Raw genomic sequence first — 26785 nt, forward strand, 5'->3', positions numbered from 1 at the left:
TTTTCTGTCAATCACCTTTTTTTTTTTTTTTTTTTTTTTTTTTTTTTTGTGTGTGTGTGTGTGTGTGTGTGTGTGTGTGTGTGTGTGTGTGTGTGTAGGAAGCATACAGGGACCCTGGGGGATCAGAGTTAGGGTGTCAGTGTCAACCAGATTGTGACGTTGACAGTGGCACCGTGTCTGCTGCTCCACAAGGTTCACTGCCACCGTGGGCCTCACTCTGACACACCATGCCAGTATCACCTGAAGTTCACCTGTTTCATGTGTCACAGGAATGTTAAGTTTTTAACACAGTCAAGGACACTCGACTGACAATGGCGGAACGATGGTGGTTTTGTTGGTGAATAATGATGGATAGTGGCAGTGAGGCAGCAGCCGGGTGAACAGCCAGTGCCACAGTGCCTCAAATGCCACAGTGATACAACCAGTGTCCAGAGCTCTAATCTACAACTCCCGGCCTGAGGTCGCACTCTTAATTGATAAACTAAGCAGTTGCTGTTTGCAGCCTACAATTCTGTTAGTGGAAGTTAGTGTCAGAGGATGTCATTGTACGACGTGGCGGTGGGCGGCAGTGACTGGTGGGCGGCCAGTGTGAGGTGGGCGGTATTCAGTTGTTAATATAGGCACGTACCGCAGAGATGCCTCGTTACGACGATGCTATGCTGGACCACGTGGGGGTGGGCGTCAAGACTGTGTTTTGGCCGGACCAGGTCGATTGGGCGGCCAAACCCCCGCCCGCCAGGACTTACTCTGCTAGGAGCCTGATAGCCGCCCTCAGGAGGCACCGTGCTGGCTACACGGTGTCGCCGCCCACCTCCACCACCCACGTGCCACCCACCACCACCACCACCACCCTTAGGCAGCAGCGACACGCCCTGGCCCGCAGTCGCAGCTACACGGACACCCACACCTCCAGGACGCCCTCACCCACCTGGGCAACACCAAGTTTCTCTCCGTTGGCTAACCATGCAGTCACACCCATGCTCTCCTGCGTTAGTTTACTTTACTCCGGGTCGTCAGTACCAACGTCTGGCGCTACACCGCTCACCACACCGCCATCCAAACCGCCCACTACTCTCGTAAGCCTGTGCCGACGCGGCATCAAAGAGGGAGGGAGCAACTCTTCTTTCAGCTCTTCCTTCAGCCCTCCTCTCAGTCCTCAGCGGCTACCTCAGCCCACTTTCAGGAGCTGTGTCACAGCCCCCTCCAGCCCCACCCAGGTTCCCCGAGGATGGCCGCCCTCTTGCCCCTGCCGGCCTCCCAGGGGTGGGGAGGCGAGTGGGGAACAGTGGGGGGTATGTACCTTGGGCCGCCCATCCTCCGTCAGGAACCGCCGGGTGCACAGGATGAACCAAATGTCCATGGAGAAGAATACTGCCCAGTACAACCAGTGGTTGCAAGGTCAGTGTCTGGCCCCACCATACCCTCAGTAACACCCATTACTACAATAGCACCCATGGCTACAGTAACACCCGTTGCTATAGTAACACCCGTTACTGTAGTAACACCAGTTGCTATAGTAACACCCTTTACTATAGTAACACCCGTTGCTACAGTAACACCATCACTACTACATAACACCATCGCTACAGTAACACCCATCACTACAGTATCATCATCACTATAGTAACACCACTACAGTAACACTATCACTACAGTAACACCATCACTACAGTAACACCATCACTACAGTAACCATCACTGCAGTAGCACCCATCACTGCAGTAACACCCATCACTGCAGTAACACCATCACTGCAGTAACACCCATCACTACAGTATCATCATCACTATAGTAACACCACTACAGTCACACTATCACTACAGTAACACCATCACTACAGTAACCATCACTGCAGTAACACCCATCACTGCAGTAACACCCATCACTGCAGTAACACCATCACTGCAGTAACACTCGTCACTGTAGTAACATCCATCACTGCAGTAACATCCATCACTACAGTAACACCCATCACTACAGTAACATCATCACTACAGTAACATCCATCACTGCAGTAACACCCATCACTGCAGTAACACCATCACTGCAGTAACACTCGTCACTGCAGTAACATCCATCACTACAGTAACACCCATCACTACAGTAACACCCATCACTACAGTATCATCATCACTACAGTAACATCATCACTACAGTAACACCCATCACTACAGTAACACCCATCACTACAGTAACACCCATCACTACAGTAACACCCATCACTACAGTAACATCATCACTACAGTAACACCCATCACTACAGTAACACCCATCACTGCAGTAACACCATCACTACAGTAACATCATCACTACAGTAACACCCATCACTACAGTAACACCCATCACTACAGTAACACCCATCACTACAGTAACACCCATCACTACAGTAACACCCATCACTGCAGTAACACCATCACTACAGTAACATCATCACTACAGTAACACCCATCACTACAGTAACACCCATCACTACAGTAACACCATCACTACAGTAACACCATCACTACAGTATCATCATCACTACAGTAACACCCATCACTACAGTAACACCCATCACTACAGTAACACCCATCACTACAGTTACACCCATCACTACAGTAACACCCATCACTACAGTAACACCCATCACTACAGTAACACCTATCACTACAGTAACACCCATCACTACAGTAACACCCATCACTACAGTAACACCATCACTACAGTATCATCACTACAGTAACACCCATCACTACAGTAACACCCATCACTACAGTAACACCCATCACTACAGTAACACCCATCACTACAGTAACACCCATCACTACAGTAACACCCATCACTACAGTAACACCCATCACTACAGTAACACCATCACTACAGTGACGCCCATCACTACAGTAACATCCATCACTACAGTAACACCATCACTACACTTACATCCATCACTACAGTAACATCCATCACTACAGTAACACCATCACTACAGTTACATCCATCACTACAGTAACACCCATTACTAAACACCCATCACTCATGTGAGTGAAAAACAGGTCAATAAAACATTTCACACTGGCAGAACGGCTGGTGTTTTGTGTCTGACTCATGAACACCTACAATGACAGGTAAATCCCCTATAATACCTGTCTCGTTAACATGTAAGAGAGAAAATAAATCCCCTGTAACACCTGTCTCGTTAGCAAGTAAGATGGTAGGTAAATCTCCCATAAATCCTGTCTCATTAACATGTAAGGTGACAGGTAAATCCCTTGTAACACCTATCTTATTAACACGCAAGATAACAGGTTAATCCCCTGTAATGCTTGCGTCATTAACACGCAAGATAGCAGGTAAATCCCCTGTAACACCAGTCTCATTAACACGCAAGATGGCATGTAAATCTCCCATAACTCCTGTCTTATTAACACGTAACAGGTGCAGATAAATTGACTGTAACATCTCACTCAACACCTGACCCCAGTAACATTTTTACCTATTCGTTGCTCTTACCGAGTATTGTTGTGTTCCAACCTAATTAACATCGTGTTTTGCAGCCTCCGTCTTGTACAAATAGTTACCTGGTTGATTTTTTTATGCGAGTGGTTCGCCGGTAGTGTTCGGGCCCGGGTTTTGTCCAGTTGGTGACCCGGCGAAAAAGTCGCTCAGTATTTGCTTTATCCGATTTACCTGGGTCTTGCTTGAGGAAGCAACAGGTGCCTGATGTTATTGATGGATCCTCTCCTAGCATCCGTCTCGTAGACGCTGCTACAAACAATACTCTCTATGTTTTAACACTGTGTGTGTGTGTATACTCAGTTGTAGTTGCAAGGGTCGAGACATAGCTCCTGGTCCCTCCCTCCTGTGTGTGTGTGTACTCACCTATTTGTGGTTGCAGGGATCGAATCATAGCTCTTGGCCCCGCCTCTTCACTGATTGCTACTAGGTCCTCCCCTCTCCCTGCTCCACGAGCTTTATCAAACCTCGTCTTAAAACTATGTATGGTTCCTCCCTCCACCACGTCACTATCTAGGCTGTTCCACTTCCTGACAACTCTGTGACTGAAGAAATACTTTCTAACATCCCTTTGACTCATAGGAGTCTTCAACTTCCAATTGTGACCCCTTGTTTCTGTGTCCCATCTCCGGAACATCCTGTCTTTGTCCACCTTGTCAATTCCTCGCAATATTTTATGTCATTATCATGTCTCCCCTGACTCTCCTCTCCCCCAGTGTGTGTGTGTGTGTGTGTGTGTGTGTGTGTGTGTGTGTGTGTGTGTGTGTGTGTGTGTGTGTGTGTGTGTGTGTGTGTGTGTGTACGTGTGCGTGTACACAGTGTGTGTAAGAAAACTTTGAAATAATGAAAATATCTAAATCGAATAGTATTCCTTGTTTTTGCTTCCATTTTCTGTGAAAAGCATTTTTCTGAGAACGTTTTCTATATAGGTGATATAGGCACTGACTAAACAATGTGTACTCACCTATAAATAACAAAAAGGCACAATACCGTGACTGGAACGATACACAAATAACCCGCACATAAAAGAGAGAAGCTTACGACGACGTTTCGGTCCGACTTGGACCATTGACAGTCACACTGTGTGACTTTGTCAATGGTCCAAGTCGGACCGAAACGTCGTCGTAAGCTTCTCTCTTTTATGTGCGGGTTATTTGTGTACTCACCTATATGTGGTTGCAGGGGTCGATTCATAGCTCCTGGCCCCGCCTCATCACTTGTCGGTGCTAAGTCACACTCTCCCTGCCCCATGAACTTTATCATACTTCTTCTTAAAGCTATGTATGGATCCTGCCTCCACTACATCACTTCCCAGACTGTTCCACTTCCTGACAACTCTGTGACTGAAGAAATACTTCCTAACATCCCTGTGATTCATCTGAGTCTTTAACTTCCACCTTGTCAATTCCTCTCAGTATTTTATATGTCGTTATCATATTCCCCCTATCTCTCCTGTCTTTAAGTGTCTTCAGGTCGATTTCCTTTAATCTCTCCTCGTAGGACATGCCCCTTAGTTCCAGGACTAGTCTTGTTGCAAACCTTTGCACTTTCTCTAGTTTCCCTAAGTGCTTGGCTAGGTGTGGGTTCCATACTGGTGCTGCATACTCCAATATAGGCCTAACGTACACGGTGTACAGTGCCCTCAATGATTCCTTATTAAGATGTCGAAATGCTGTTCTTACGTTTGCTAGGCGCGCATATGCTGCAGCAGTTATTTGGTTGTTGTGCGCCTTAGGAGATGTGCCCGGTGTTATACTCACCCCAAGATCCTTTTCCTTGAGTGAGGTTTGTGTGTACGTGTGTGTGTGTGTGTGTGTGTGTGTGTGTGTGTGTGTGTGTGTGTGTGTACTCACCTGTTTGTGGTTGCAGGGGTCGAGTCCTAGCTCCTGGCCCCGCCTCTTCACTAGTTGCTACTGGGTCCTCTCTCTTCCTGCTCCATGAGCTTTATCAAACCTCGTCTTAAAACTATGTATGGTTCCCGCCTCCACTACGTCACTTTCTAGGCTATTCCACTGCCTGACAACTCTATGACTGAAGAAATACTTCCTAACATCCCTTTGACTCATCTGAGTCTTCAACTTCCAATTGTGACCTCTTGTTTCTGTGTCCCCTCCCTGGAACATCCTGTCTCTGTCCACCTTGTCTATTCCGTGCAGTATTTTATATGTCGTTATCATGTGTTCCCTGACCCTCCTGTCCTCCAGTGTCGCCAGGCCGATTTCCCTTCACCTTTCTTCATAAGACATTCATTCCCCTTAGCTCTGGAACTAACCTTGTCGCAAACCTTTGCACTTTCTCTAATTTCTTGACGTGCTTGATCAAGTGCGGGTTCCAAACAGGTGCTGCATACTCCAGTATGGGCCTGACGTACACGGTGTACAGTGTCTTGTACGTACGTGTGTGTGTGTACTCGCCTAGTTGTACTCACCTAGTTGAGGTTGCAGGGGTGGAGTCCGAGCTCCTGGCCCCGCCTCTTCATTGGTCGCTACTAGGTCACTCTCCCTGAACCGTGAGATTTATCATACCTCTGCTTAAAGCTATGCATGGATCCTGCCTCCAATACACCGCTTCCCAGACTATTCCACTTCCTGGCTACTCTGTGGCTGAAGAAATACTTCCTAACATCCCTGTGATTCATCTGTGTCTTCAACTTCCAACTGTGTCCCCTTGTTGCTGTGTCTCATCTCTGGAAAATCCTGTCTTTGTCCACCTTGTCAGCTCCCCTCAGTATTTTGTATATCGTTATCATATCCCCCCTATCTCTCCTATCCTCCAGTGTCGTCAGGTCGATTTCCCTTAACCTCTCCTCGTAGGACATACCCCTTAGCTCTGGGACTAGTCTTGTTGCAAACCTTTGCACTTTCTCTAGTTTCTTTACTTAGTTGGTTAGGTGTGGGTTCCAAACTGGTATCGCATACTCCAATATGGGCCTAACGTACACGGTGTACAGGGTCCTGAACGATTCCTTATTAAGATGTTGGAATGCTGTTCTGAGGTTTGCTAGGCGCCCATATACTGCAGCAGTTATTTGGTTGATGTGCGCTTCAGATGTGCCTGGTGTTATGCTCACCCCAAGATCTTTTTCCATGAGTGAGGTTTGTAGTGTGTGTGTGTGTGTGTGTGTACTCACCTATTTGTACTCACCTATTTGTGGTTGCAGGGGTCGAGTCCTAGCTCCTGGCCCCGCCTCTTCACCGGTTGTTACTAGGCCCTCTCTCTCCCCGCTCCATGAGCTTTATCAAACCTCGTCTTAAAACTGTGTATGGTTCCTGCCTCCACTACGTCATTTTCTAGGCTATTCCACTGCCTTACAACTCTATGACTGAAGAAATACTTCCTACTATCTCTCTGACTCATTTGTGTCTTCAACTTCCAATTGTGGCCTCTTGTTTCTGTGTCCCCTCCCTGGAACATCCTGTCTTTGTCCACCTTGTCTATTCCACGCAGTATTTTATATGTCGTTATCATGTCTCCCCTGACCCTCCTGTCCTCCAGTGAGGTCAGGCCGATTTCCCTTAATCTTTCTTCATAGGACATTCCCCTTAGCTCTGGAACTAACCTTGTCGCAAACCTTTGTACTTTCTCTAGTTTCCTGACGTGCTTTATCAAGTGCGGGTTCCAAACAGGTGCTGCATACTCCAGTATGGGCCTGACATACACGGTGTACAGTGTCTTGAATGATTCCTTACTAAGGTATCGGAATGCTGTTCTCAGGTTTGCCAGGCGCCCATATGCTGCAGCAGTTATCTGATTGATGTGTGCTTCCGGAGACATGCTCGGTGTTATACTCACCCCAAGATCTTTCTCCTTGAGTGAGGTTTGCAGTCTTTGGCCACCTAGCCTATACTCTGTCTGTGGTCTTCTGTGCCCCTCCCCCATCTTCATGACTTTGCATTTGGCAGGATTAAATTCGAGAAGCCATTTGCTGGACCAGGTGTCCAGTCTGTCCAGGTCTCTTTGAAGTCCTGCCTGGTCCTCATCAGATTTAATTCTCCTCATTAACTTCACATCATCTGCAAACAGGGACACTTCTGAGTCTAACCCTTCCGTCATGTCGTTCACATATACCAAAAATAGCACTGGTCCTAGGACCGACCCCTGTGGGACCCCGCTCGTCACAGGTGCCCACTGTGATACATCATTACGTACGTGTGTGTGTGTGTGTGTGTGTGTGTGTGTGTGTGTGTGTGTGTGTGTGTGTGTGTGTGTGTGTACGTGTACGTGTACGTGTGTGTACGTGTGTATGTGTCAGAAAACCTTGAAATACGTAATGAAAATATCTAAATCGAATAGTATTCCTTGTCTTTGCTTCCATTTTCTGTGACAAGCATTTTACTGAGTACATTTTCTATATCAGTGATTCAGGCACTGCCTAAAGAATGCATACTCATAGACCATTATATGTTTATTAACTGCAGTTATCATACATAGTGTAAATTTTCATTCCGTCTAAGAGATGCCATGATGCAGTGTTGGAGTGTGAGGTATGAGAGCACAGCAGCATGTGATGTAGTGGATCTTGATGACGATGGTCACTTTCACAGCAAGTAAGTTTATTCAGGTACAGATACACATAAATACTTACATAAATTGCCATATATATCAGCAAATATGTAGATTACCTAGGATAACCCACCTAAAAAAGTCAGAGTGGCTTATTTCCATTGGGGTCCTTGTAATATCTTATAATTTTAAATCTTAACAGTTAAAAAATGCTAAGTAACTCTATGTGTAAAGCATTTACAGTACAAGGAAATATGCTAGGAGGTAAGGATGGAGTAGTAGCGACGTAAAGATGGGGTAGTAGTGAGGTAAAGATGGGGTAGTAGTGAGGTAAAGATGGGGTAGTAGTGAGGTAAAGATGGGGTAGTAGTGAGGTAAAGATGGGGTAGTAGTGAGGTAAAGATGGGGTAGTAGTGAGGTAAGGATGGGGTAGTAGTGAGGTAAAGATGGGGTAGTAGTGAGGTAAAGATGGGGTAGTAGTGAGGTAAAGATGGGGTAGTGAGGTAAGGATTGGGTAGTAGTGAGGTAAAGATGGGGTAGTAGTGAGGTAAAGATGGGGTAGTAGTGAGGTAAAGATGGGGTAGTAGTGAGGTAAGGATGGGGTAGTAGTGAGGTAAAGATGGGGTAGTAGTGAGGTAAGGATGGGGTAGTAGTGAGGTAAAGATGGGGTAGTAGTGAGGTAAAGATGGGGTAGTAGTGAGGTAAAGATGGGGTAGTGAGGTAAGGATGGGGTAGTAGTGAGGTAAAGCTGGGGTAGTAGTGAGGTAAAGATGGGGTAGTGAGGTAAGGATGGAGTAGTAGCGAGGTAAAGATGGGGTAGTAGTGAGGTAAAGATGGGGTAGTAGTGAGGTAAAGATGGGGTAGTGAGGTAAGGATGGGGTAGTAGTGAGGTAAAGATGGGGTAGTAGTGAGGTAAAGATGGGGTAGTAGTGAGGTAAAGATGGGGTAGTAGTGAGGTAAAGATGGGGTAGTGAGGTAAGGATGGGGTAGTAGTGAGGTAAAGATGGGGTAGTGAGGTAAGGATGGGGTAGTAGTGAGGTAAAGATGGGGTAGTGAGGTAAGGATGGGGTAGTAGTGAGGTAAAGATGGGGTAGTAGTGAGGTAAAGATGGGGTAGTAGTGAGGTAAGGATGGAGTAGTAGCGAGGTAAAGATGGGGTAGTGAGGTAAGGATGGGGTAGTAGTGAGGTAAAGATGAGGTAGTAGTGAGGTAAGGATGGAGTAGTAGTGAGGTAAAGATGGGGTAGTGAGGTAAGGATGGGGTAGTAGTGAGGTAAAGATGGGGTAGTAGTGAGGTAAGGATGGGGTAGTAGTGAGGTAAAGATGAGGTAGTAGTGAGGTAAAGATGGGGTAGTGAGGTAAGGATGGGGTAGTAGTGAGGTAAAGATGGGGTAGTAGTGAGGTAAGGATGGGGTAGTAGTGAGGTAAAGATGAGGTAGTAGTGAGGTAAGGATGGGGTAGTAGTGAGGTAAAGATGGGGTAGTAGTGAGGTAAGGATGGGGTAGTAGTGAGGTAAAGATGGGGTAGTAGTGAGGTAAAGATGGGGTAGTAGTGAAGTAAAGATGGGGTAGTAGTGAAGTAAAGATGGGGTAGTAGTGAAGTAAAGATGGGGTAGTAGTGAAGTAAAGATGGGGTAGTAGTGAAGTAAAGATGGGGTAGTAGTGAAGTAAAGATGGGGTAGTAGTGAAGTAAAGATGGGGTAGTAGTGAAGTAAAGATGGGGTAGTAGTGAAGTAAAGATGGGGTAGTAGTGAAGTAAAGATGGGGTAGTAGTGAGGTAAAGATGGGGTAGTAGTGAGGTAAAGATGGGGTAGTAGTGAGGTAAGGATGGTGTAGTAGTGAAGTAAAGATGGGGTAGTAGTGAGGTAAAGATGGGGTAGTAGTGAGGTAAAGATGGGGTAGTAGTGAGGTAAGGATGGTGTAGTAGTGAAGTAAAGATGGGGTAGTAGTGAGGTAAAGATGGGGTAGTAGTGAGGTAAAGATGGGGTAGTAGTGAGGTAAAGATGGGGTAGTAGTGAGATAAGGATGGTGTAGTAGTGAAGTAAAGATGGGGTAGTAGTGAGGTAAAGATGGGGTAGTAGTGAGGTAAAGATGGGGTAGTAGTGAGGTAAGGATGGTGTAGTAGTGAAGTAAAGATGGGGTAGTAGTGAGGTAAAGATGGGGTAGTAGTGAGGTAAAGATGGGGTAGTAGTGAGGTAAGGATGGTGTAGTAGTGAAGTAAAGATGGGGTAGTAGTGAGGTAAAGATGGGGTAGTAGTGAGGTAAAGATGGGGTAGTAGTGAGGTAAGGATGGGGTAGTAGTGAGGTAAAGATGGGTAGTAGTGAGGTAAGGATGGTGTAGTAGTGAAGTAAAGATGGGGTAGTAGTGAGGTAAAGATGGGGTAGTAGTGAAGTAAAGATGGGGTAGTAGTGAGGTAAAGATGGGGTAGTAGTGAGGTAAGGATGGTGTAGTAGTGAAGTAAAGATGGGGTAGTAGTGAGGTAAAGATGGGGTAGTAGTGAGGTAAGGATGGTGTAGTAGTGAAGTAAAGATGGGGTAGTAGTGAGGTAAAGATGGGGTAGTAGTGAGATAAGGATGGAGTAGTAGTGAGATAAGGATGGAGTAGTAGCGAGGTAAAGATGGGGTAGTAGTGAGGTAAAGATGGGGTAGTAGTGAGGTAAAGATGGGGTAGTAGTGATGTAAAGATGGGGTAGTAGTGAGGTAAGGATGGGGTAGTAGTGAGGTAAGGATGGGATAGTAGTGAGGTAAGGATGGGGTAGTAGCGAGGTAAGGATGGGGTAGTAGTGAGGTAAGGATGGGGTAGTAGTGAGGTAAGGATGAGATAGTAGCGAGGTAAGGATGAGGTAGTAGTGAGGTAAGCATGAGGGAGTAGTGAGGTAAGCATGAGGGAGTAGTGAGGTAAGCATGAAGGAGTAGTGAGGTAAGCATGGGGTAGTAGCGAGGTAAGGATGAGGGAGTAGTGAGGTAAGCATGAGGGAGTAGTGAGGTAAGGATGGGGTAGTAGTGAGGTAAGCATGGGGTAGTAGTGAGTTAAGCATTGGGTAGTAGTGAGGTAAGCATTGGGTAGTAGTGAGGTAAGCATGGAGCAGTAGTGAGGTAAGCATGGGGTAGTAGCGAGGTAAGGATGAGGGAGTAGTGAGGTAAGCATGAGGGAGTAGTGAGGTAAGCATGGGGTAGTAGCGAGGTAAGGATGAGGGAGTAGTGAGGTAAGCATGGGGTAGTAGTGAGGTAAGGATGGGGTAGTAGCGAGGTAAGGATGGGGGTAGTAGCGAGGTAAGGATGAGGGAGTAGTGAGGTAAGCATGGGGTAGTAGCGAATTAAGGATGGGGTAGTAGCGAGGTAAGGGTGGGGTAGTAGCGAGGTAAGGATGAGAGTACTGAGGTAAGTATGAGGGAGGAGTGAGTTAAGCATGGGGTAGTAGCGAGGTAAGGATGGAGTAGTAGCGAGGTAAGGATGGGGTAGTAGCGAGGTAAGGATGGGGTAGTAGAGAGGTAAGGATTGGGGTAGTAGAGAGGTAAGGATGGGAATAGAAGCGAGGTAAGGATGGGGTTAGTAGCGAGGTAAGGATGGGGGTAGTAGCGAGGTAAGGATGGGGGTAGTAGAGAGGTAAGGATGGGGGTAGTAGAGAGGTAAGGATGGGGGTAGTAGAGAGGTAAGGATGGGGGTAGTAGAGAGGTAAGGATGGGGTAGTAGCGAGGTAAGGATTGGGTAGTAGCGAGGTAAGGATTGGGTAGTAGCGAGGTAAGAAGGATTGGGTAGTAGCGAGGTAAGGATGGAGTAGTAGCGAGGTGAGGATGGGTTAGTAGCAGCGTAAGGATGGGGTAGTAGCGTGGTAAAGATTGGGTAGTAGCGTGGTAAGGATTAGGTAGTAGCGAGGTAAGGATGGAGTAGTAGCGAGGTGAGGATGGGGTAGTAGCAGCGTAAGGATGGGGTAGTAGCGAGGTAAGGATGGGGTAGTAGAGAGATAAGGATGGGGTAGTAGCGAGGTAAGGATTGGGTAGTAGCGAGGTAAGGATGGAGTAGTAGCAAGGTAAGGATGGGGTAGTAGCACCGTAAGGATGGGGTAGTAGCAGCGTAAGGATATGGTAGTAGCGAGGTAAGGATGGGGTAGTAGCGAGGTAAGGATGGGGTAGTAGCAAGGTAAGGATGGGGTAGTAGCGAGGTAAGGATGGGGTAGTAGCGAGGTAAGGATGGAGTAGTAGCGAGGTGAGGATGGGGTAGTAGCAACGTAAGGATGGGGTAGTAGCGAGGTAATGATGGGGTAGTAGCAACGTAAGGATGGGGAGTAGCGAGGTAAGGATGGGGTAGTAGCAGCGTAAGGATGGGATAGTAGCGAGGTAAGGATGGGGTAGTAGTGAGGTAAGCATGGGGTAGTAGTGAGGTAAGCATGGGGTAGTATTGAGGTAAGCATGGGGGAGTAGTGAGGTAAGCATGGGGTAGAAGCGAGGTAAGCATGGGGCAGTAGTGAGGTAAGCATGCGGTAGTAGTGAGGTAAGCATGCGGTAGTAGTGAGGTAAGCATGGGGCAGTAGTGAGGTTAGCATGAGGTAGTAGTGAGGTAAGCATGGGGTAGTGGTGAGGTAAGCATGGGGCAGTAGTGAGGTAAGCATGGGGTAGTAGTGAGGTAAGCGTGGGGCAGTAGTGAGGTAAGCATGGGGTAGTAGTGAGGTAAGCATGGGGCAGTAGTGAGGCAAGCATGGGATAGTGAGGTAAGCATTGGGCAGTAGTGAGGTAAGCATGGGGCAGTAGTGAGGTTAGCATGGAGCAGTAGTGAGATAAGCATGGGGCAGTAGTGAGGTAAGCATGGGGCACTAGTGAGGTTAGCATGGGGCAGTAGTGAGGTAAGCATGGGACAGTAGTGAGGTAAGCATGGGGCAGTAGTGAGGTTAGCATGGAGCAGTAGTGAGGTAAGCATGGGGCAGTAGTGAGGTAAGCATGAGGCAGTAGTGAGGTAAGCATGGGGCAGTAGTGAGATAAGCATGGGGCAGTAGTGAGGTAAGCATGGGGCAGTAGTGAGGTAAGCATGGGGCAGTTGTGAGGTAAACATGGGGCAGTAGTGAGGTAAACATGGGGCAGTAGTGAGGTTAGCATGGAGCAGTAGTGAGGTAAGCATGGGGCAGTAGTGAGGTAAACATGGGACAGTAGTGAGGTTAGCATGGAGCAGTAGTGAGGTAAGCATGGGCAGTAGTGAGGTAAGCATGGGGAAATAGTGAGGTAAGCATGGGGTAGTAGTGAGGTAAGCATGGGGTAGTAGTGAGGTAAGCATGGGGCAGTAGTGAGGTAAGCATGGGGTAGTAGTGAGGTAAGCATGGGGTAGTAGTGAGGTAAACATGGGTCAGTAGTGAGATAAACATGGGGTAGTAGTGAGGTAAGCCTGGGATAGTAGTGAGGTAAGCATGGGGCAGTAGTGAGGTAAGCATGGGGCAGTAGTGAGGTAAGCATGGGGCAGTAGTGAGGTAAGCATGGGGCAGTAGTGAGGTAAGCATGGGTAGTAGTGAAGTAAGCATGGGGTAGTAGTGAGGTAAGCATGGGATAGTAGTGAGTTAAGCATGGGGCAGTAGTGAGGTAAGCATGGGGCAGTAGTGAGGTAAGCATGGAGCAGTAGTGAGGTAAGCATGGGCAGTAGTGAGGTAAGCATGGGGCAGTAGTGAGGTAAGCATGGGGCAGTAGTGAGGTAAGCATGGGGCAGTAGTGAGGTAAGCATGGGGCAGTAGTGAGGTAAGAATGGGGCAGTAGTGAGGTAAGAATGCGGTAGTAGTGAGGTAAGAATGGGGTAGTAGTGAGGTAAGCATGGGGCAGTAGTGAGGTAAGAATGGGGTAGTAGTGAGGTAAGAATGGGGTAGTAGTGAGGTAAGCATGCGGCAGTAGTGAGGTAAGAATGGGGCAGTAGTGAGGTAAAAATGTGGTAGTAGTGAGGTAAGCATGGGGGAGTAGTGAGGTAAGCATGGGGCAGTAGTGAGGTAAGAATGGGGCAGTAGTGAGGTAAGAATGGGGCAGTAGTGAGGTAAGAATGGGGTAGTAGTGAGGTAAGCATGGGGTAGTAGTGAGGTAAGCATGGGGCAGTAGTGAAGTAAGCATGTGGTAGTAGTGAGGTAAGCATGGGGTAGTAGTGAGGTAAGCATGGGGTAGTAGTGAGGTAAGCATGGGGTAGTAGTGAGGTAAGCATGGGGTAGTAGTGAGGTAGGCATGGGGTAGTAGTGAGGTAAGCATTGGGTAGTAGTGAGGTAAGCATGGGGTAGTAGTGAGGTAAGCATGGGGTAGTAGTGAGGTAAGCATGGGGTAGTAGTGAGGTAAGCATGGGGTAGTAGTGAGGTAAGCATGGGGCAGTAGTGAAGTAAGCATGGGGCAGTAGTGAAGTAAGCATGGGGTAGTAGTGAGGTAAGCATGGGGCAGTAGTGAAGTAAGCATGGGGTAGTAGTGAGGTAAGCATGGGGTAGTAGTGAGGTAAGCATGGGGTAGTAGTGAGGTAGGCATGGGGTAGTAGTGAGGTAAGCATGGGGTAGTAGTGAGGTAAGCATGGGGTAGTAGTGAGGTAAGCATGGGGTAGTAGTGAGGTAAGCATGGGGCGGTAGTGAAGTAAGCATGGGGCAGTAGTGAAGTAAGCATGGGGTAGTAGTGAGGTAAGCATGGGGTAGTAGTGAGGTAAGCATGGGGTTAACATCAGCGCAGGCCTGGAGGAGGGCCACTCGCCAGCATGTCGTCAACTACAATTTAAGGGATGTTATTTCTAATACTTTAGGTGTTACGCAGGCTACTCCCGTTGTTGTCACTAGTTTATAAATCTTGTGTTTATAGTTTATTTTGTGCTACTTTCGCTTTTTAGTGAGGTAATGATATCATATGGAATAAGATCTCAGTAAACAGGTGACGTCACAATATGCAGAACAACCACTGTGAGAAAATAATGAAATGCCAAGCGCTTTCGTGATTTTTCATTTATTATATATTTTTAATTTATTCCACGTATGATTTGGTTGAAAGCTTAAGCTCTTCTGTATCTCCTGGAGGTTACCTGGAGGTTATTCCGGGGATCAACGCCCCCGCGGCCTGGTCCATGACCAGGCCTCCCATACTGATTCCCAATACGATCACCAGTAGAAGTAAGTCACCTTTTCTGACCTTTTTTTCGGGGGGGAGGGGGGTACCTGGTGTCTACCTGGAGGGTATTTCGGGGATCAACGCCCCCGCGACCCGGTCCACGACCAGGCCTCCCGGTGGATCAGGGCCTAATCAACGAGGCTGTTACTGCTGGCCGCACGCTATCCAACATACGAACTACAGCCCGGCTGATCCGGCACCGACTTTAGGTATCCTAGATAATTTACACTCACAATTTATATAACTATTTATGTGTACCTGTACCTAAGTAAATTTATTGATTTTCTTGGTCAACGAGAGTGTAATTCCTTACTATTGTTTTTAGGTTGGTTTTATAATGGGAAATTTACAAGCGTTAGCCATTAAAACATCGGTAGAAGTGGATGGATGTGTATATTAAATATTTGTATGTACGTTTATATATATGTTTTTATACATATGGAAATATTGTGACGATTCCTAATATACATTGCAACATACATCACAGGAATGAGAGACGGGACGAGTGTAGGAGTGACAAGTAACAAAGTCACAAGAAATTTATGTTTAGTTAAGATAGGTTTGGTTTAGACTAGGTTACTAAGATGACACCAGGTTAGGCTAGGTTTTAGACTTCGACATTTTTACCTAGTTTTCTAGACTAAACTCAGTGATCCATGATCCATGACTATTTAACCTAGTACCAGCGTGTTAACTGGACCTACAGGTCGCGGAGAGCAACAGGCTGGTTTATCAGGCAGACAAATAGAAGCTTGGTCTTAACCGGGCACCATGAGTGGAACTCCAGATACTGGTCAGGACTGTTTATATATTGTTGTGTTTGTCTCGGTACCTATACACGTAGCTAGTTGAATTATCATGACTGGTTTGTGGGCGGGGAGTGGTAAGCGGCCGCAGGATGGTGTTTTGTATCCATACCAGAGGTCACATGGTGGGCGGCTGACCTGAGCTGGTGGCCACGGCTTCACTGCGGTATCTCCCGCAGTCCTTACCTTTCTCCCCTTCCTTGTCCCCCTCCCCTTCCCTCTCTCTGTATATCCCTCCCTCCCTACCTCTCCCGACGGTTCCCTTCCTACTGCTCTCTCCTTTCCCACCGCTTCTTAGCTCTCCCTTCTTAGCTAATATATCATGTTTCCCATATTTGGCGTGTCCGCGGGGCTGGGCTGAGTGGAGGCTGTTAGATAGCATCACAATAGGTCGTATATTGGCTCACACAGGCAGCGCTATCTTCTGATATGGGAAACCTCTCTCTCCTTATACGCAGATCATAGGCCAGGAAGAGGGTCCCTGACATTGTATGGGACAATAACTCTCTTTATAAAACGTAAAATACCCACGTAGGTGATCGCATACAGGAAAACCTGGACTGGAAATACGTTAATGGAGAATGACACTGATGTAAGGAGGAGTTTCTGGTTATAGTAATAGATGAACAGAATAAATGTTATTCTTTTATAAGTAAATAACATAGGCTAGTGATGTTTCCCTTTCGTATTCTATCACACAGACTGAGTTGGGTTGTTTTTGTATTAAATAACATCAGGTCCGCCGGCAGTGTACTGCTTCCTTATTCTATATGATAATAGGCTGCTGCTGGAGGAGGTTGAGAGAGAGAGGACTGGATAGTTGTGGTGATGTGATGACAAATCCCTGGTAAGACGAGTGTCAAGAGTTCAAGGAAGATGCAGGGTGAATAAGCCACAGTACCGTGGCTAGAATTCACAAATATCCTACACTTAAGAAAGGAGACTTTGCAACACTTAAAGTTTACTCTCGACTATGGGCAATTTGTGTCGATGCAGTATATATTGTGCAGCTTTAGAAGGTCCAAAAAGTATGTGGGAAAATGATGGTGTAGGCTGCAGTCCTGTGAACTTTCAGCATTGTTGACATTTTTTGACACGGAAGATGGGTCTAAGACCGGGCCGCGGGGGCGCAGATCCCCTGGAATCTACATCAGGTAGCAGTTAGCTCTACATTCTCTTCTAGATGTGAATTATTATAGCGTTGATGTGTATTAGAAATTTAAAATGAGATATGCTAGTCTGTTGCCTATTTCTACATGGATGTATCTGTTTTAGAGACTAGGAGTACTGTATGATTACCGTAGACAAATAGACTGATGTAGTACCGTGGCAGGAACCTTCATAATAATGCAGTATTGTGACAAGGACCTTCATGATGATATATTGTGACAGGGGGCCCCCCTCATAATGATATAGTATTGTGAGAGAGACCATAATGTAGTAATGTGACATTGACCTTCATAATAATGTAGTATAGAGACAGGGACCTTCAGAATGATGTAGGGGTGCTATATACTTCCAGAATGATGTAAAAGTGGATGGAGTTTTCTAGATTGATGTAGTTGATAGAGAGTCTGTGGCAAAACAAAACGTAGTATACAGAGCTGTATAATCTGAGGGAATAGAAGGAAGCGGGTCACTTAACAGGACTGAACAGAGTGGAGGAGGTGAGGGTTAGGTGAGGGCACGGACCCAGACTCTATCAAGAAGGGTACAAGAGCTGCAGTTGGCACTGTACCTGCACCGTTAAATTTATCACTCGCTTACCAATTCCGCCCACAAACCAAATTTCTCATCCATTTGCGTAACTACCTACTCACCTATGCGCCTGTAGGTGAGTGGACATTATCCAGGGTCCCAATACCCTATCCTCTAAGTCTAGGACGACGTGTCTAGTGTACCCTCATATCTCTTCCCGCTGCTGTTTGTGTGGTTTCTGCTGTTATTTGTGCTGTTCCCACTTCTGTTCTGCTGTTGCTGTTCGTGGAGATGCGGCTTGCTTCTTTCTCTCCCTGCCGCTCAAACTCTCGTGTTACTCGCGGTAGATTGGATCTTGTTGTGAAATGGATGATTTTAGAGCAGAAGGCCGCTGCCTCTCGCAATATCTAGACCATACGACATGGTGTTGAGTGAACTGGAAGACAACCATGTCGACGGTGTTGAGTGAACTGGAAGACAACCATGTCGACGGTGTTGAGTGAACTGGAAGACAACCATGTCGACGGTGTTGAGTGAACTGGAAGACAACCATGTCGACGGTGTTGAGTGAACTGGAAGACAACCATGTCGACGGTGTTGAGTGAACTGGAAGACAACCATGTCGACGGCGTTGAGTGAACTGGAAGACAAACATATCGACGGTGTTGAGTGAACTGGAAGACAAGCATAATATTAATCGAGGTCATGACAGCCTTCGACAAGTTTAACCAAGGTATAACAACACGCTAAATACAAAACGCGTGTTAAAAATCAAGTTCCGCTGTTCTCCGTCCGTTCATGTGGCTCACACACAAATCTGACATAGTCAAGACGCAACCGTATCATTCTTTGTGGCCGACACTAACATCTGCACGAGTGTGTCAGCAGTCGAGGACGGAACAAGTCTCCAGGCTGATTAAAGCAAGTTTCCCAGTGATTTGAGCTTTTGGCTCTCCACCAAACCTACCAGTTTCAATTCTTGGACTGGGGGAGACGTATGGGTACATCTCTTTCTATCCGTTGCGTCTGTTCATCTAGCAGTAAATAGGTTTTGCAGGGCGCATTGCAAGATATGGTAATATGCCTTTGACATGAGCAGGCGTAAAAACAACTCTTGGCCTTCCTATTGATGGTTCCAGGGGTCATCGCCCCGACGGCCCAGTCCCAGATCAAGCCTCCTGATTAGTCAGGTTGTTAATGTTAGCAGCGTCTGTTTGAACGTAAGCACGACAGTCAGGAACCACTGTTCCCACAATGAAGTAGCCCTTCACCCTCTTCAACCCCTTCCCTTCCCCGTCCCACACCGGTCATAGCTAACTCGTTTGCTAACAACCACCACCCCCTGCATGCCCACCCGTCTGTTGTTACCGCCCGCGTCCACGCACATGTGCTGCCATGGCTGTAAGTTTGTATGTGGAGGTGTAATAATAATAATATCTTTATTTCTACAAGTACATGTACATGGTATACAGGCCTAGCTGACATTAATAACATACTACTATATAGAAAACCGCTTGTTATGCTGAGCATTTCGGGCAAATTAGGTCAGTTTTGTCCCGGGATGCCACCCACACCAGTCGACTAACTCCCAGGTACCTATTTTATACTGATGAGTGAACATGGACAGCAGGTGTCTTATGGAAACACGTCCTTAATGTTTTCCAGCTGTGCCGGGGATTCGAACTCCAGACCTCAGTGTGAGAGCTGAGTGCACTAGCGATCGAGCCACGGGTCACCAAAAGCTGCTTCTAAACGGTCTAGTAATGCAGCAGCAGGGATTGTAGTTTCAGAGTAGTAGTAGTGATGGTGGTGGTAATAGTAAAAGTAGCAGTGATAATAGTAGTAGTAACAATAGTAGTTATAGCATTGATAATAGTAGCAATACCAGAAACAGTAATAAAAGTAATAGTGGCAGTAGTAGTAGTAGTACTAGTAATAGTAGTTGTAACGTTAGTATTAGTAACAACAGTGAAGCCTACCAGTGTACCACTATAAATGGTACACTGGTAGGCACACCTACCATGTACACTGGTACGTGTGCCTACCGCTTCTATCCTTTCCCCTTCTATTCTTCCCAAGTGTTACCTAGTAACTGCACCACCGCTGGAAGGAAACTTTTGAAGCTGACGTAGCTGATGAACCTTTAACGGAATACTGGACGATATCCTCATTCTCTTGCTGAAATCTGCCAGTTCAAGCTGACACATTTCAACACCTTGTATGAGCACCATCCTGTGTGATGGAATATGGCAGGGAAACACAACTTTTGTTCCCACTGTGTAAGTTACACGGTGGCAACAAAATACACTGACGATGTATTTAATTTTGACTAAAAATCATATCTCCATATTTTCTGTTCAACCCCTTTCCTCTCCCCTCTCTCCCTTGCGTCTTTTCCCCCATCCCTTCCATTTTCCCCCTCTCTTCCGTCTTTCACTCCCTCCCACTCCTCTCTTCCTCCAGGTCGCTTCATTACAAAATCTTGAGCTGAATGTGAAGACATATGAGAGTTGTTTTCAGGCACTTGTTACGGTGGAGGAGGTGATATTGGTGTTGGTGGCCTCTGCCTGGAGTCTACCTGGAGGGTATTCCGGGGATCAACGTCCCCGCGGCCCGGTCCACCGCCAGGCCTCCCGGTGGATCAGGGCATGATCAACTAGGCTGTTACTGCTGGTCGCACGTAGTCCAACTTACGAACCTCAGCCCGGCTGATCCGGCACTGACTTTAAGTATCTGTCCAGCTCCCCCTTTAAGACAACCAGGGGTCTATTGGTAATTCGCCTTATGCATAGTGGGAGGCTGTTGAAGAGTCTTGGGACCCCAGACACTTACGGTGTTTTCTCTTAGTGTACTAATGGTGCCCCTACTTTTCATTGGGTGTATGTTGCATCGCCTGCAAGTCTTTTGCTTTTGTAGGAAGTGATTTCTGTGTGCAGATTAGGGACCAGTTCCTCTAGGATTTTTCAGGTGTAGATTATGATGTATATCTCTCGCCTGCGCTCCGGTGAGTACAAGTCGAGTGCTTCCAAGCGTTTCCAGTAGTTAAGGTGTTTGGTGGAACTTGCATGTGCAGTAAAGGTTCTTTGTACATTCTCTATATTTACAGTTTCACCTTCCTTGAATAGAGATGTTAAAGTACAATATTCCAGCCTAGAGAGAACAAGTAATTTAAAAAGGATCATCACTGGACTGGCATCTCTTGTCTTGAATGTTCTCATTATCCATCCTATCATTTTCCTCGCAGATGTGGTAGTGCCACTGTTATGATCCTTGAAGATGAGATCCTCAAACATTACAACTCCTAGGTCCTTCACATTACTTTTCCGCTCTATTTTGTGATTAGAGTTTGTAGTATACTCAATTCTAGCTATTATTTCCTCCAGTTTTCCATAACGGAGTAGTTGAAATTTGTCTTCATTGAACATCATATTGTTCTCAGTTACCCATTGGAAAACTTAGTTTATATCTTCTTGGAGCTTTGCCGTGTCCTCAATGGATGACACTCGTGCAGATCCTAGTATCGTCTGCATAGGATGATACGGTGCTATGGTTTACATATCTGTCTCTGATAGGATGAGGAACAGGATAGGGGGCGAGTACTGTGCCTTGTGGAACAGAGCTCTGCACTATGTCAGCTTCCGATTTAATTCTGTGTACCACTACTCTTTGTGTTCGATTGGTTAGAAAGTTGAAGATTCATCTGCCCGCTTTGCCAGTTATCCCTTTAGCACGCATTGTGTGTCCTATTACACCATGATCGCACTTGTCAAAGGTTTTTGCAAAATCTGTGTATACCGCATCTGCATTCTGAAAGTTAAGACATATGTGCAACATCTGGAAATCTTTATTGTAGACGTTTCGCCATCCAGTGGCTTTATCAATACAGATTCTAGGACATATTTAGAAGGCAATAGAACTATATACAAAAGATGAGGTAATCAGTTCCTCAGCCTCGGAGTTAGTGTTCACAGCATCGTGGTGGAAGAGAATCTGGAGCAAAGGCAAGGAGACTTGCGGTTATATAGGCGTCAGTGGATAGGGACGTGTAGCAGACGAAGGCATAGTCACTGGTAGGCGGGATTCCCCAGTGGAAATAGGTCCTACCCAAAGAGATAGGTTAGTTGTAGTAGCCGTGAAGAAGGTCTTGTAGATGTCCTCTGAACCAAGATTACATGATGTTGCAGTGTCTGACAAGTTGTGCATTCTGTAGGAAGCCAATTGTTTCAATTAGATGCATTCTGTTTGTTTTCCAGTGCATCCAAGACCATATTATAATGATCCAGTAGTTGCGAGAGGCAGGAGCGACCTGCTCTGAACCTATGTTGCCCTGGATTGTGCAACTATTGGGAATCCAAGTGGTTTGCAGTCCTACTTCTTAGAACTCTTTCAAATATTTTTATGATGTGGGACATTAGAGCTATTGGTCTATAGTTCTTAGCTTTGCTGCCACCTTTTAGTGACTGTGGAAGCTCGCCTGTGTCTATGCTACTTCTCCATAGCATACCTGAGCCCGCGAGAGGGGTTTCTTGCAGTTCTTAATGAACACAGAGTTCCACTGCACTGTTAGGTGCAGTTTCATATCCACTATGGAGGTTTTCTGTGAGTGTCATGGGCCTCGACAACTCAAAGGAGCTACGATGGTGTTCTTCGCATCCTGTACCACACGTGAAATGGTTATATTCAAAATAATTTTTAAAGGGGTGACCCAGTAAGCCAGCGAAAGGCCTCGGTCAGATGACCAAAAGATCCAGCTGCGGGTCATGACTAAGACCCGCGTCAGGAAACACTTGTCCTGTTTCCTGATAAATCTTACCTAGCCTAACCTGTAGCACACTGTAGGAAGCCAATTGTTTCAATTAGATGTATTTTAGTCCCATCGTGATCCCAGAAAGATACCACCATGTTCAATAACCCCAGCCTCTGTCAGGAAATGTCTCAAACTGCACCTTGTTTTCCCAGTTATTTCTCTAGCACCTTGTTTTCTCAGGTATCTCTAGCACCTTGTTTTCTCAGGTATCTCTAGCACCTTGTTTTCTCAGGTATCTCTAGCACTTTGTTTTCCCAGGTGTATCTCACTCTAGCACATTGTTTTCCCAGGTATCTCTCATTCTAGCACACATTTTCTAGCTTAGATTTCACAACGGTACTGTGATAGTCTTGTTAACAGTGTGGTCAGCTAGTTGATAGTAACGGTACTGTGATAGTCTTGTTAACAGTGTGGTCAGCTAGTTGATAGTAACGGTACTGTGATAGTCTTGTTAACAGTGTGGTCAGCTAGTTGTTAGTAACGGTACTGTGATAGTCTTGTTAACAGTGTGGTCAGCTAGTTGATAGTAACGGTACTGTGATAGTCTTGTTGACAGTGTGGCCAACTAGGTGATAGTAACGGTACTGTGATAGTCTTGTTGACAGTGTGGTCAACTAGGTAATAGTAACGGTACCAGGGACGGGGTCTGGCTCCTCCGCCTACCACCTGGCTTAGGTGCGCGCACGCAGGTGCTTGTTAACCCCCCCCCCCTTCAGAAGCATTGGTGTCCCGTCTACACTATTATTATTATTAATAGTAGTAGTAGTAATATGATTATTATAATTATTATTATTATTATTATTATTCAGGAAGGATATAGGAAAGCAGTGGTTTGGTAATAAGAGTTGTGGATGAGTGGAACAAACTCCCGAGTACCGTCATAGATGCTAAGACCTTGTAAAGTTTTAAAAATAGGTTGGATAAATACATGAGTGGGTGTGGGTGGGTATGAGTTGGATCTGACTAGCTTGGGCTACCAGGTCTGGTGCCGTGCTCCTTCCTTAAATGGAAGTGACCTGACTAGGTGGTCATTGTTCTAGACCGGGGGGGGGACATGGACCTGCTTCGCATGGGTCAGTAGGCCTGTTGCAGTGTTCCTTCTTTCTTATGTTCTTATTTTCCCCTTCTTCAGTTCATCATTATTCCCAGAATAATATTTTGTAGCGTCCACTGGTCACCTTTTTGACTTCGTTTGTTGGTTATATTATTTCATGTCATTGTATATTATTATGACTTCTGTCCTCTCTCTCTCTCTCTCTCTCTCTCTCTCTTTTTCTCTTTTTTAGTGTTTGACAAGGTTAGGTTAATGATCCTTAGCTTTATTGACAAGTTATTTACAGGTTAAGGATCCCTAACTTTATTGACAAGCTAGAGCTGTTACCTACATCAGCTCATTTGAAAACATTTTTATTGTTATGAAACATACAAGTAGGGAACAGGATGAAGTTGGAGCCATCTGTGGGCCAAGATTTTCATTTGATCAACTGACTCTATCTCGTTGACATCATTATGATGTACGAATGTGTGTTCCATACTCGAGTCATCCTGGGTATATATGATCTCAGATGGAGTGATGTTCTGGAGAAGGGTACAGCCAGAGTGAAGTTGCTGCTTTCTGCCCGTCTTGTGGCATAAAAGCTTGTTTCACGCTGTCCTCGAAGTGGATCCAAGTGTGGCTCTCTCTCTCTCTCTCTCTCTCTCTCTCTCTCTCTCTCTCTCTCTCTCTCTCTCTCTCTCTCTCTCTCTCACACACACACACACACACACACACACACACACACACACACACACACACACACACACACACACACACACACACAGCTCTGGGCTACAATCCGGAGCTTAATTTTCCAGTTAGGTAAAAGGACACTAGTGCACATGGTGCGACATTTTACTGTGGCAATGTCTGGCTCTCCAGGAGCTTTGTCACATTAGTTGGACTTGTTTCCTTATACCTAACATACTGTCGGTAATTCTACTAACATTATTACAGTTTCCCAGTTGTTTATGATCCAGTGACTGTATGTGGCTTGGGACCACTCTCAGATACCTTTTAACTGTTTAATGTTTTCATCTCTCCGAGTGTAAGGCTTGTACCCATGGTAAACCAGTGGATAGCTCACTCACAGACCTGCTAGTTTTAAGATTGGTTTACCATGGGTTGAAACCCTCTGTTTAGTGGGTGGTTTACGATCGTGTTATTACGATTACGTGAGTCAGTTGTATCACGTAGCCTGCATTCTTCACGATCTTTTTTTTTTTACTGTCATCCATATCCACTACACGGCACTTGTCAAAATTAAATTTCTTCGTCACTTTATGAGTGCACTTGGTGAGTGCAGGTAAGAGTGATACACAGTACAGTGGTAGCTCAGCCTCGCCACTGCTCGACCCGACCCGGGTTCAGTTTCGGGAGAATCAAGACATTAAGACGTATCGTCAACTCTCCTTACACCTAGTGTTCATAAGTACCTGGGTTTTATTCCACAGTTGTGGGTGGTATCCTGGCAGGATGGGAGGGGGGGTAATATATCTTACATAATGCCAGGTTTAGTAATGATAATAACAGAATAACAGTACTGTTAAGACTCAACTTTGAAATAACAGAATAACAGTACTGTTAAGACTCAACTTTGAAATAACAGAATAACAGTACTGTTAAGACTCAACTTTGAAATAACAGAATAACAGTACTGTTAAGGCTAGATTTTGAAATGATAACAGAATTAGAGCTATGTTTAGGCTAGGCTTTGAAAAGATAACAGAATAACTCTGTTGAGGCTAGACTTTGAAATGAGCTGAGCTGTGGTAGAACAGCAGCTCCGTAATTCAGAGATGTACACGCTGATAAAATCGTTGGAATCTTGTATTAGCAGACACCACATCAAGTAATTTAATTTCTTCCTGTAAATCGTATAGGTAAATTCCGACAATTATCTTGGATATTATTGATACTTGTGTGACCCTGATCCTTGAGGGGACCCGCTTGTAACACTTACTTATGAGTACCCTTTTGCTTTGTTCGTTGTGGTTTCAGTTGGAGCTATAATGTTGAGGTTCTCAGAATTTGCACTTGTAGTTAACTCGTGTCATTTTAAGTTGATTTTTTTTTTTCAGAATGTCAAGACAAACTTGATATTTTGTCTTGGTTTAAGTAGGCTATGAATAATGCAGTTTCTTAACAGGCTTCGCAGTAGTCTCGCCGGTGTGAGAGTGAGTCAGTCAGGTGAGTGGGAGGGTGGGAGGTCAACACCAACAGTAGGAACAACAACAGCAAAAACAATAGCACGTGTATCTGCAGCATTCAGAAGCAGCAGTAACAGCAGCATTCAGAAGCAGCAGTAACAGCAGCATTCAGAAGCAGCAGTAACAGCAGCATTCAGAAGCAGCAGTAGTAACAGCAGCATTCAGAAGCAGCAGTAACAGCAGCATGGAACGCTTACAAGTAGTATTAGCAGCAGCAGCAGCAGCAGCAAACGACTAACAAACAATAACTAACAAACACTAACAACAACAAACACTGCGTGAGGTCACCAGCACCAAGATACATAACATCAATCTTAAATAGACTTCAGCTTAAACGTAGTAGACTCACCTGCCTCGCTACAACACCAGAGATGAGCAAACATTATTATTATTATTATTATTATTATTATTATTATTATTATTATAATTGCTGTTGTTGGGAAATGGTAAATCTAGGGGTTACACAGCACCTGGGAACAAAAGCTAATTAGAATAAGAAGGCACAATACCGTGACTGGAACAACACACAGATAACTCGCGCATAGGAGAGAGAAATTTATGACTACGTTTCGGTACGACTTTAACCATTTACAAGTCATATTGTGACGTAAATTGTTCAAGTCGGACCGAAACGTCGTCATAAGCTTCTCTCTCTCCTCTGTGCGGGTTATTTGTGAACAGGTAATTAGGCTTGTTCTGTGGAAGGAGTGCACAGCCGGTTCCTCGGATTAAGAGCCCTTGTACAGCAAGAAGGTACCCGAGAGAGAGAAAGTGGGTGCTTGCTTCCCACCAGAGCACACACAGCTTCCCCGTGCTGGTAGGCGAGTGCTGGTAGGCAGAGATTGGTTGGTAGCCTCAAGGTCAGCAAGTGAGTACAGCAATGTGACCACGTACTCCACCACTTGTTGGTACTCTGGTAGCCAGTACTCATACCTGCATGCTTACTCTCCTGCTGCTGCTTGCATTTAAAACACATTTAATGGATAAAACAGAAAAATATACGGGAACTACAACCATAGTCCGTGCTACACTGGCGGGCGCACGATTCCAGACATTGTTTATTCTTCTCTTTATTCTTAGACAGTATTTAGTACAACTGCTCGTGTGTTTATAATATATATATATATATATATATATAT

The 26785-nt window shown here is 45.7% G+C and overlaps 1 protein-coding gene across 4 annotated transcripts in view; it reads left to right on the forward strand.

Moving 5' to 3' along the window:
- The window catches only part of C3G (C3G guanyl-nucleotide exchange factor), a 191638-nt gene that overhangs the window by 27601 nt on the left and 137252 nt on the right, over positions 1–26785 (forward strand). For 2 of the 4 annotated variants that reach the window (XM_070092416.1, XM_070092414.1), the window contains exon 2: positions 270–1398. The exons of 1 other annotated variant lie outside the window; for it this stretch is intronic. In XM_070092416.1, the coding sequence (XP_069948517.1) occupies positions 636–1398 (763 nt within the window). In that variant the 5' untranslated portion in view covers positions 270–635. Of the gene's footprint in view, positions 1–177; positions 1399–26785 lie in introns of those variants that run through there. One more of the 4 variants, XM_070092415.1, reaches the window with a different exon arrangement.

Source organism: Cherax quadricarinatus, chromosome 39, assembly GCF_038502225.1.
Source record: "Cherax quadricarinatus isolate ZL_2023a chromosome 39, ASM3850222v1, whole genome shotgun sequence".
Lineage (NCBI taxonomy): Eukaryota > Metazoa > Arthropoda > Malacostraca > Decapoda > Parastacidae > Cherax > Cherax quadricarinatus.